Source organism: Anopheles nili, chromosome 3 (genome assembly GCF_943737925.1).
Source record: "Anopheles nili chromosome 3, idAnoNiliSN_F5_01, whole genome shotgun sequence".
Lineage (NCBI taxonomy): Eukaryota > Metazoa > Arthropoda > Insecta > Diptera > Culicidae > Anopheles > Anopheles nili.
In genome coordinates, this window is record NC_071292.1 from 51,054,133 (window position 1) to 51,066,700 (window position 12,568).

Sequence of the window (12,568 nt, forward strand, 5' to 3'; positions counted from 1 at the left end):
CCGCGAGGGAGGTGGAAAAAAAATTAAAGTCTTATAAAAACTGGACGACCTTGCAGCGAGCAAACGGCAGTCACTCCCTCTGCAGCAAGGCGTTGCGCGTTGCGGGTTGACGAAAGGAAATAATCCCCCCCCCCCTTCTGTTCACTCAGTTCCCAACCGGCCTTCTGGCCACCGAGTCGCACCCAACCGCATCCGGCTCGGTGGAAAACGGTGGTGTCGATCGGTCGGTGTGTCCAAAAGCTCATAAAGGAACACATTGAACCCGAAACGAATCGCAACGAAACGGCACTGGCCCATCCCAGGCTCAAGATCGCAATCGCAGAAATGGACCCCTGAACCATTAAGGGCCTGGCCAGCTGATGGAGGACACCAGCGATCGTAACCACTAGGGGTTTGGTTTCCGCTTGCGTCAAAAGCCAGTCAGAATTGCAGCTGCAGCAGCCCTGCGAGACACGTTTGAAGTTCTACGCAGCTCTAAACCCCTGATGATGTTGTCTTTATGATTTTGATAGATTCGTGATACTTCCGGACACCTGGAAGCACTTAATGTGTGAAGGTGTTTGCGGTAATGAGCCGCTAGATCGCTTGGCTCAAATTCTTCCACCCATGCCCAAAATTGGCCCGTTTACCAAAGACCCGAGCATACGAAAACGCCCTTGATGTCGGGTCCAAATTAAATTCCCCACCAGAAATTCCCACGATCCACAGCGGTTCATCGTTTACGCACGATGTCCCGAGCCGCCCTATTCTCGCTTGATGAGACGATAAAGAATTCGCATCGATACAATTGCAATTAGGCAAATAGCGCGCCACTTCCGGCAGCGCATAGAATGCAAACAATGGGCGTTCACAGGCGATGGCGCAGGATCGCGTCCACGGAAGCCACGGAACGCGCCGTACGGGTATTGCTTGGTTCGCATTGTTCCGATGGTTCGCGCTGGCGTAACGAGATGTCCGCCTCGGGGAGTCCAAAAATGTCAAACCACCGCCGGTCGAGACTGACCTTCACTGCGCGCGCTGGTGTCCAAACAGTGCCGTGTTGCCATTTCGTGTGGATTTGACTGGCGCTTCGGTGGGATGTCCCGGTTGCTAGTTGTCGCTTGTTAGGCTGAGATGGTGGTCGAGGTTTGATTTGTGGCCTGCAGCCAGATGTTTGTGACATCATCGTACGAAAAAACGATCGCTCGCCATTTTGGCTGACATTTTTGCGGGCGACACACACACGCGGTACACGTTGGTCAGTAGTTCCGGGACGAGTCGTGTCCGTGCGGTCGTTTGTCACGTTTTGGGGGGGGTTTACTTGGGGATCGAAATGGGCGGAGCTGTTGTTTTTGGGTATCGTGGGAATCGAAGATTTTGCCACACGTTCGGTATGATAAATGGCTTGCGAAGAAATCATGATAGAGTTTCACTTTGATGCTACCTTTATGCTGAATTGCATTCCAAATTTAACTAGCTTTCATCTGAAGGCTGTTTTTAATATAAACTCAAACCTTTAGTGTCCTTAAACTTCATAACGGTAAAGCTTGCATGTTTATAAATAATTTAACAAGCACATAGATAAAGTTCTTGAACAAATTTTACCGTTTTCATGTCATGATCAGCTCTCCTGAAGATTCATTAAATTGACAGAAAGCTGATCGTGCTACATTAGGCACGTTCTGATCCACTGATACATGCATTGAGATCCCAGAGCAGCCGATCAGCAGGGTTTTCTGTGCTCTCCGCTGAACACCTTCCGGGCATGCATGCTTTGCAACTCCTTCCCATCGATCGTGCATCATAATGGTCCGCGTGGTCGAGTGATGAACTCCTGCGGGCACGCGCGTCAAAGCCTTCAAAACAATCGAAACCAAAAACCGACCCAACCCGGCAGTGACTTACTACTAACGGCACTTTAATCGACACCGAGATCGAGTTTAAAACGTGGAGGCTCTCACCCTGGATCGCAAGGAGTCAAAACGCAAGGAAGAAATGAGCACAAACAAAAGGCTTGCTGGCGCAGTGTGCTTCCTGGTTCTTGCTGTTTCACGCTTGTTTCGAGGTGCCGGTTTATTCATTGGAGCAACCCTGGGCGCTATTCGCATCCCCTTCGCAACTGGCCGACCCAGCCTTGCTCCTGAACGCTACCGGGTGTGTGAGGAATGTACGAAACAAAAAAAAATCGCCTTTGCACATAAATCTGTTCCAAGAGGCTAAGGTGTGGTTACGAGCTCATGGTTACAATGGAACCGAGGGACACGTACTGCTGGTGTTAGTTTCTGCGTAGTTTGCCCGCAGCATGAGCTGAGACGCTTACATGGTTTTGACTGCAAAGTTCTGGTAACAGAAAGAGAAAGAGAGAGAGAGAGAGAGAGAGAGAGAAAGATGACCGGGAGGACGTTTTTTTTCTAACGCGCTGGCATTCCATCATGAAAATCGTACCAGCGCTGATCAGAAACCAATGACCACTGCTAAAAGGCCGGCTGCGATGCGTAATGGCCACAGGCCAGACACGGGTCTCGCGGTTCAATTTATGCATCCTTGAAGGGAAAATCAATTTAAGAAGTGCTTCCCAAACGCAGGCACCTCCATTTTTTTTTCTCTGTCGCCGTCTGCCAAAACCGACGGCTCGGTCCCCAAAGGAAAAAGGGCAATAAATCTTACCATCTTCTCGCTCGAAACCGATAATATGACGGTTCGGTGAAGGTGATGGTGATGGACGATGACGAACTTTTGTGCCGCGCGCTCCCGGCTGTAGATAATTGATTTTCCGCGCCACACGGAAGCAGGTTGAATTGAAGACGCGGAATGGAAATTACAGACCAGCGCGCCAGCGGTTGCACAAATGCCAAAACGAAATGCACAAAATGCACCCGGGGAGGAGGATCTTCCTGACAAAATTATGCAACGAACCGTGGTGTGTGTGCGTGTGTGTGCCTCGCAGCATCCTTCCACAGTAGGCTGAAAGCGGGCTAACGAACGAACGAATGTCAAACAGTTTCAAACGTTTGACAATAGATGGCGTGACTTCGTGGAGCTTAGCAGGTAGCAGGAGCTCTCGTTAGTGCACGTTTGGGGTCTTTTTTTTTTGTTGTGCTGCCCACTGGCCTGACTGGCTGGCTCTAACAAGCAAGCAGCGCGTTCTGTTCGTGTTCCAATAGGGCACACGGATGTATGAAGCGGGCAGATAGGAATCTTGACGTTTGGGTGACGCGTCCGCTAGCCGCTACCAGGCTCCAGGGGAGAGACACACCGAAGAATAGACAGAGAGAGAGAGAGAGAGAGAGAAAGAAAAGACACCCTACCACACTGTACGCCGGCTGGCCGCGCTTCCTAAGCGGGCTGTTGGCATCGAAAAACAATAGCAAATTAACAGCTGTCGTCCGGTCGACCTGCTTGGTCAGCTCGCTGGAACGCAGCGAGGCCCGCGCGATCCAGCCGATGTGGTCCAAGAATCGAGCACTGCACGGACCAACCTTGGAAGAGAACGGTCCCAAGTCAAGATTGATTGCATTCGGAAGCGCACGGGTGCACCGGAGGGTTTTTTTTTTCGCGTGGATTCTGGACGCAAAGTTCTTGACCGTAGCATGCGCGCGGCCCCGTTTATGCAACAATCGCCAACGGTCGGCCCACGAACAGCCCATGGTGATGTGGCCCAGTGAACAGCGAGGGCGGCCCCGGGGCAACACACGTTGATGAGTTTGCGTTGCATGCCGTTGCGTTCGGAAAATGGCGATGGTTCGGGCGCGATATGTTTCACGCGACATCATTAGGCCTTAGGATGGTCTAAGCCACGCCGGTGGGGAGCATTCGTTGGGTGGGTGGATGTCGTCAATTAGATGAGAACACAATGGCGTCTTTTGGCGAGGTCAGAACCTAGCCGCTCATAATGCATGGGCGTAATAATTACCAAACGAACGCTGGCCCGGCTAGTAGCGGGAGTGGTAGGTGTGAATGTTCCGATTTGTCTGCAGGGTGGGGCCAGCAGGAACACATTTGCTAAAGTGACCACAATATGCTATTACTAAGCGCTGGATTTGACCTTCATTCGACCGCGAGCTTTTTTTTGCTGTTTTTTGGGAATTAATGCAAACCACAGAAACCACCATGGGGTTTTTTGGACAAATAGCTTTTTTTTTTTCCTGCCAAACGAGTGCTCCGTCCAATTTGCACTTCAAAGATGCGGTTGGATAGAATTTTTAATCGGAATCGAGACAAAGCTTCTTTGAGTTCTAGGAGGAATTTTCCGAGTCTATTCAGAGCCTTTCAGAACCCACAAACAACCCCTTGATGGGGTCTAGTGGGAAGCGATTTGTAAATTGCTGCTAGCGTTTTCAACTGCGGACGTTTAACAAATTTCGAGGTTGAATAAAAAGCGATGGAAATGGACCACAACGAGAGGGCCTTAACTTCATTGACCCTTCATTAATGGTGATCGGTTACGAAATAACGCATCGGTTGGCCTTTAACACAATTAACTGAAGCTGCTTGGGGTCTAGCGGCTAGCCCAACGATGGTTATTTCGAAACTATGCGCCCGTGGTGCGGCATCAATTTGGGCTGCAATTACACTGCAATAGGCATCCGGTTTGTAATGTGATCGTAATGAAATCGAAACGGCGAACGAGGAACGTTCAAAAAGGAAACCTCTCACGTGGGTGCTGCGTTCTGCTCATCGGACGTACATTCGAATGCACTTCTTACCGGCATGCGTTACATAAGCCGTTCGCATTAGATGATTTGGTGCGGGAAAGATCGTTTTAACGAAATGGTTAAATTTACGATCAATAGCGCAAGCAGAAGCCAGCCAAAGATGAGCAGACTTCAACCAAGTGTTATAGGCTTAAACAAAAGAGAAGAAATGAAAAGTTTTATGCGAACCCCCTAAGGGTGGCCGTTAAGCTTTATCCAATTACCGCCCAAAATCGTCTAGGGAACACCAAACGGCTCAAAGGGGTCCAAAAAAAGCAAGAATCAACCAACAACACGACGAGCCCAAGACATATGTGTGTGAGTGCGTTCCGTGAAAGCGCAACATCTCGCGTAATGCGCAATGAGGTACGATTGAGTGCGCGCGTGTTGTTTGGTGGCTGGTACGGTATTATTATGCTCTCTTTTTTTTTTTGCTTGTCGTACCATACCCACCACCACCGGAGCCGTTTTATTAGTGCTCTCTTCCATTTATCGTCCATTAGCCGCGTACATGCTCGTGGGAGCATATGTGCGCGCTGGCCGGTGGGTGGGTTTGCGTAGTACGCCACCGTGAGGCGTGCGTAAGGATGCGTGCGCAGGCACGAAGGGAAAAGGGAGCGCACGGGGAAGAGAGGCCACACGGGAGCATGTGCAGGGGTGTTTTCGTTTTCTAAGCCAAGCCTTGCACGAACCCATCGTTCGCGAGTCGAATTTTTCGACTTTCACTTTCATTTCGATGTGCCCGGGTGGAGGCGGATCGAGAAGCCGAGAAGGTGAGGTGGGGATGACAGGGCGAGCGGGAGGTAATGGTGCACTTTTGCTCGATTAGACCACGGTACCGATGTACCCTGGGTGGCTCATAACGAAGCACCGGAGAGAAACAATCGAGCGTTTCCCCGCGTGAAGGACGAATCGAGCGAAAAGAGTTCAACAGCCGAACAGGCGAGGAACCCGCGATAAGGCGAGGTTTATGTTTCGATAAAACGAAATAATTCACCCCAGGCGCCGTTTGGGGCGATTCAATGGAAAGCTTCACGCGCGCGAGCGCTCTTTCTAATTATCTAACAACATTCATCACCGCGTGATACTGTTAATGCTGCGTATTTAAGCCAATTGAGCTGTCATTCATTATTACATGAACCGGTGCCGTAGGATTGGCCACCGATTATGATAAAAAAAATACGATCCGATTACAACACCTCTCCAAAATGACGTCTCATTATGAGTTTCTCTCAACCACCGCCAGTTCTATGGGGATTTTGATGGAGAGTGAGTGAGTGACATGACAAAACCGTGCCTTGTCGAGAAACGAAGCGAAGCCCTTTCAATTTCGATTGCCTTTCCGAATTCCCCGATAGAGTGACAGGAAATTGCCGTTTAGGAGTTTCTGTTGGAAAATGTAAAATTGACCGAAAATTCTCGCCACGATTGGATAGCTATTTAATCAAGATATTCGATCGCATGCAATAAAGCTAATGCACCAACGCGCCAATGTTCCGTTCGGGAAGCTTACCTCATGCCGTCAAATCCATCATCCGAGCCGTTGATCGTCAGGACCGGTGCGCGGGCGTACGCTTTCGCCACTCGCCGGTTCCGCTCGAAGACGATCACTTTAGCCCAGATCTCGTCATCGATCTGTGTCCATTTGTCCAGCACTTCCTGAATATGTTCCTGTGGGGTGTAGAAGAAGAAAAGCAAGGGTTACGAAACGTTAATGATAAACGAAAAAGATGAATAAAAAAAAACACAACACGATCGTTACAAAAGCTGCGCGATTGATGTTGATTAATTTCCACGCCGTACCGTTCACGTGAAGGCTCTGAAGCGTACGCGCGCGCGCGCGCGATGGAAGGACTTTTGGGTGCATTGAACATTAAAAAAAGGGAAAAGCACCAGTGAACCAGTTCGCTGGGAGACCTTCAAGCCCTTGGAGCCATCATCGGGGTGATTACGTTCGTTGGCTCTTGCGAGCTGGGAAGAAACAATCGATCGATCGGTCGCAGCTATCGAAGGACGCCTCCATCTCGCAGGGGAAGACTTGTGTCATGCAACCGAAAGACGCTTTGATTGACGTTTCGAAAAATGACGATAAAATGGCGAGTAGATTCATCAGCAGGCGTAATCTCGCGAGAAGTGTGATGGGGGATAGCCACATTCATCATCCGTCCAGATCGCATCCACAAACGGATGCATCCTTCGAGGCCGGACAACGAACGGAATTTACGAGACCAATTACTGGGAAGGTTAACGGTCCGCCGCGCAAAGGCTAATAATCAAAAGTCACTTATGGTGAAGTAAACAGATGCCAAATAAAGAGTGGTACGGGATGGATCTTGAACCGTAGAATGCACCTTCCGCTTTTTTTTTTGTTTTCATGTGTGGAGAGCTCTTTTCGTTTACTTTTTGCCCAAACAACACCGATCTCCTCCGAAAACATCTAGCTGCACCCAACACCGACGCTACACATAAAAGCAATCATTCGAGCTCGACCCTACGTTATCGATGTCGGCCTGTATCTATGCTAATGGTGCGCCATTTGTCTGCCTTTCAAATCGATCTTGCCACACCAGTAGGGGCGAAACTAGTTCGCACGTTTACACCATCGGGTACACGATTTTTCGTACGTTCTAAGCAAATCCCGCTGGCGACCTCCTGTCGTGCGCCTATCTCTCTATTCAGGCGTTGCGCCATGAAGGGCGCGAAGAAAAAAAAAAGAACGCAACAGAGAGTATAGGCGGAAAAAAATCCGCATGGAAAAAAAGGGTGGTAACGAGCCGTGGCGTCAAGCGCGCGGTATGGGCGATCTAATTTTTATCTTCCCTTCACTATCGCGGTGGTGCGGTTGCTTAGCCGCCGCACGGTTCGGAACTAGTTCACTGAGCTGAGCGAGTTGGCTAATGCCGGCTCTGTGCGAACGGCGTACACGGTCACCTATCGTCGTCGGTTGGTTTCGGTCGCGGAATCAACTGCCAAGCCAACGTTCACTTCTCAAGCAATCTAAGCTCGCGACTCACATCCTGCGAATTGTGTCGCTCGTAACCTCAGAACCCTGCCAAGTGGCACCGGTTAGCATCCTCCCCGAGGAGTTCTAGTGGCGCTATCTGGCGAGCTAGAATTCGCCCGGTAACGGATCAAAAACAAAACGACTCCGAAAAGGTACTCGCTGCTGTTGCTGGCGCCATTGTGCTCCGGCTGCAATATGCGTGAGGAGAATTGCGCGAGAGACGCGTAGCGCAGAGCAACACATTTGCAATCGCTTCGGGGCTGCCTGCGAGTGGCGCATGCAGTTACAATTTATTGTTACGGCCGTTTGGAACGCTTGTGTGCTGATTTTCGCAACGTGTTGCATAGGCAACGGACCGTACCGGTTGCACACAGAACGTACACCCCGAAGATCCTGCAGAATACGCCGCAGATTGGCGACCGTGGCAGCGGTAAAGATAACCTCAGGTGTAGCTCGAGAGGTTGGGTGTTGGAAACTGATATGCCGTTTACGGGCAATCTGCGGTACCTTTTGGCGGATCTTTACCGGCTCGATCGGAGAGAGGGAATCTTCGGAACCGTGCACGAACGGGTCGATTCGAAGGTGCATTCGAGCAGACCGTAGCTAGGACTCCTGCGGCACTTTGAGGTGATAATGCGACTGCATTTGGAGCGCGTTTCGTAATCGGTTCAGCTGCGATCATCCGCAGTTTCTTTCCAGGAAAGATCAAAGCGAACGATACCGAGTTACCGTAGAGGTGTTGAAATAGGGTCGGCTAACTAATATGCTGTTCTAGTGGGCGCTTTCAAGATTTTATTGGCATCATTTGCTAGATGGATTGCGAGAAAAACACCTCCGGGGTTCGCAAAGATGGCTTAATATAGCAGCATCATTTACGGAAGTTTCACCATCGTTATTTGGAGTAAAATTACCGCTTGTCGATGGGAAGGTAAGAGCGTTCTAGTCATAACTATTAACTTGTTTGCGGACTTTCCATGTTATGTAAAATAAACGCGCTACGGAGGCTTAGGTACGAAGCATCCGTTAGTGAGAGGAAAAATAGAAGCATATTTTTAAGCAAACAAAACACGGGAAAAGCGCTTATCATTACCCGCATGACCATCATTATGCATCGGAGAAGATCGTCTTTTGAATAAATTTTCTCCAAAAGCCTTTTCAGCCTGCTGTGTAGATGAAAAACAAAATGCACCCATTGCACATGTCGGTTTGCTTGGAAGTAAAAGTTTCTTTGCCAATAAAGTGGTCTGTAATTTCATCGTTAGTTTTACTTTCGCCCTCCAAACAGGGCGAATCTCTTGCAGCGCTCGCAACAAGGGGCTCTTTTATTTGGTATTATATTCAATTTCGAACTTATTATCGTGATTATCGGGTTCGTGTTTTGCCCGCGCCTGCACCTGAACGAGGTATGTGGTCCCGAACGAGGTATTGATTTTGCCCAGCAGAAGCAAACCTGGCCGGAAGCTGAAGCAGTAAACCTACAGAGCTGTCATAAAAAGTAAAAGGGCGTACAACCACGGTGAGGTTATTTTTTTGTTCTCTCCGGTAAAAGGCGTTATTCTTCGTTGTTATGTAGCGAGGCTGTTATGTTGCCAGATAAAATGTGTTATCAAAGGATGTTTGAGAATATTGTAGATCTTGTTCTGATAGAAAAGAAAGTAAAAATCGATCGCATCGTGGTGTCATTGTGAAGGTTGTTACTTTTTTTGTAATGAGAACGAACGTGACCTTCCAAGGGTGGAATTTGTTCGATGAAAAACAAATTCTAACGACCAAATGACGCATGACATTAGGGTGGATAATTATTTACAAATTATCCCCAAAACACACACGATAGACTTCAAATATAAAACAGCGATAATTTTTTGATTTCCTCATGAAATTTTCTTCATGTTCCTTCATGAAATAATATTGTAAAAAATATTTCTAGTTGTAGTTTTTTACTTTACTAAAGCCCCCAAAATATTGTTCTAAATTTCAAGTGATGTGTATCGCTAAGAACGAGAGTAAGAAAACCGAAAACAGCCCCTAGGGAGATTTGCTCCTGCTCAGCCAAATCGCCAACATCCTGAGCGCCTTGCGTTGGGAAGCAAACCCACCCCAAACGTATCTTTTACGATCATCATTATTTTGTGTCCGTCATAATGGACAGCGGAGGGTCACTTTTACGGTGTGAGTGTTATCAAAATAATAACAACACAAAAAAAACGCGAAAATCATTATAATAAAGGCTCAAGCCAAACGAGCTGCTTTGCGGGTTGCCATGACGGAGGTCCAACCCCTTCGATGGGTGGAAACGTGAGCCAAATACGTTTGCAACACACGGCAAAACCCCTGGCAGATGATACCGGGGCTGGGGCGGTTATTCGTTCTGCTTTGCGGAATGCCGTGATGCCGGTGCATCTTCGAGGCAAGTGGCTCGTCCAGAGTCTCACCGACGTAAATGTCAATCACCCTTCTAAGGGGGAACCGCAAAAAAAGTGCGTTTTGGGGACGCCCTTTCACGGGTGGAATTCCCAAAGATCTGTTGCAAGAATTATACGAGTGGGTTCGCATGTACGTTCTGTTCCTTTTTTTTTAATGTGACGAGTACGCGCGAAGTTGATTAATGGTTCGTCAGCCCCTGGGTGTGTTGTACAGTTTCACCGGTGTAGATACCCAGCAGTGGTCCCCTATTTAAGCACCAAAAAAAGGCAAAAATTCCACCACCTGCGAACACCGTTAATCCGCGTTGCGATACGTTACGCCCAGGCTATCGAAATGGAGCCCCCGCTAATTTGGGACGAAGGCACGATAAAGAACAACACGCCAAACAGAAAACCAATTTTCCATTCACCGATTCCGACGAATGCGTTCAAATTGAAAAATTGAAGGTGAAATCTAAATCAAAATAAATAAAACCTCCCCCTTTTAAAAGTTTTGGCCGCACGACCTTGAGCGCTTAGGAGGGTGGCCGATTGCTTTCATGTTTCGTTAGTGTTACGAGTTTCTTCTTCCTCCACCGAGCTGTTGTGTGCCTTTGCGAGGAAGAACTTGGTGTGTACGAACTGTAACGCTTGCCGTCCCTGAATGCGATTGCTCCGATTTGGTCACACCTTCGGAAATCGAACCATATGTTCGATCGATCGCATGGGGATCGAAAAATGTTGGCTGTGACAGTAAAGCAGAAGAAGACAAAAAAAAACACCACCCTTACATCAAAACAGGGCGAGGTGGTTTCATGCATTCGGTTCGCAAAATGAGCGTCTTGTCCTTGCACATTCGTTGCGGCCACGTTGCTCGGGGTGTTTGGTCGCGGATTGGTTCGACTTTGAACTGGAGCAGAAGACAACATGGTTTGAAACGTACCGTAACGGTCGCCAAACAGCGTACGTGACACGTTGGCAAGGTCTACTGGCTAAGGAAGCTGTTCTACAGTCAAATTTGGGCGTACAACCCGACGGTGAATGGGGAGTAAATCGATCTGGTCATAAATGTGCACAACGGAAAACGAATTACACAGCGCAATCGCGGTGGCCACGTGATAGTGGCGCCAATGTCATAGCGTTGCAGGAAGGTGCCAGCGATGTGGGGCCATGAAATCAGAACGTGGGTAGGATTTCCTCGATTATTAGGCTTGACCTAGCGGCCCTCAAAGCCAGCCACAAACAGTGACTACCCTTAAGCCCATACGTCACACCAATTGCACCCTGGAAGCTTATAAGCTCGTGTAAGTTGTTCTCCGGAGGCTCAACCATGCAGCTCAAGCGAGCTCAAGGCATTTGCGAACTGCGTTGGCACGCGTAATTATTGGGTTCAGATGATCGCGTACCGGCAACCGCCGAGACGGGCTCATACTGTAGCTCGGATTGACACGCGAAAGCACCCGGGGGTTGCTTGATCGATGGTTCCAGCGGTGGCCACTTCGAGAACCATTTCGAGGACACCGCTTCAGTGTGGTCCATAAATCAGATTAAATTACCTTAAATTTGCTCGCACCCTCCATTTTTTTTTTATTCTTGCATCTGCTCGGTTCAGGATCCGTCATAAATTCTTTCCGCTTGGGACCGTGCCGTATGTGCACGTGCACACCATCATCAGCTGGCCACAAGTCGGTCACAATCCCGCGAGTGGCTTATGGTCGCGTGGAGCGCGTGTGCCAAAAGCGGTACGAGTGCATTTGCGTGCGCCCTGGGCCCAGCATTGCATTCGACTCGGGGGGTATAAACGCAAGCGCGTGCCCAGTGCATGCAGGGTGGTTGGTTTTAGAATGTGACCGGAGCCGCAATTGAACCGCGGGTGGGGATTCCCTTTTGGGCAGTTGACGAATGTGACTTCTACTTCATGAACATTGTGCTAGCGCCACCAGCGTGCGAGCCAGGCCCCCTTTCGAATGACTCAGCGTCCTCTGGGGGGTTGGTTGGGGGGTTGCCATCAGAAGGGAATTCCTCTCCCAGCGGGATTGTCCTTGGGTAAATGTTGCCCAGGCCAATCGAACTGTCAGCTTTGGAATGCCAATCGAAACGACATCATAACCCCCGTTGAATTGAACCGATTTTCTATTTTCGATTCAGCGTAACAATGATTATGTTGCGACAGAGGTAATATAGCCTAACTCTATGAGGCTGCGAACCTTTCTAATTTTAAAGTGTTTTGAAATAATTTAAAACTATTTCATCTAAGCTTGAAGCTGAAAACGAAATATTGCTCATGTTCCCACCAAACGAAGGATGCACATGGGAAAGCTTTAGATGGTTTTATTTAAATGTCATCAGATATCAGGCGGATGATCGTTATCCTATCTAGCTGAAAAAGAGAAAGGATTAACAGATATCTTTTCTCAACTGTCATGCGGAAAATATAGCATCCGATACTGTCTCAAAAGGTTAGATTGCATACTTATCCAAATGCAATG

General features: G+C 48.7%; 1 protein-coding gene across 1 annotated transcript in view; it reads right to left on the reverse strand.

Moving 5' to 3' along the window:
• The window catches only part of LOC128722999 (uncharacterized), a 56,185-nt gene that overhangs the window by 12,783 nt on the left and 30,834 nt on the right, over nucleotides 1–12,568 (reverse strand). The window contains exon 2 of the mRNA XM_053816702.1: nucleotides 6,187–6,344. Coding sequence (XP_053672677.1) covers nucleotides 6,187–6,344 — 158 coding nt within the window. The remainder of the gene's footprint in view (nucleotides 1–6,186; nucleotides 6,345–12,568) is intronic.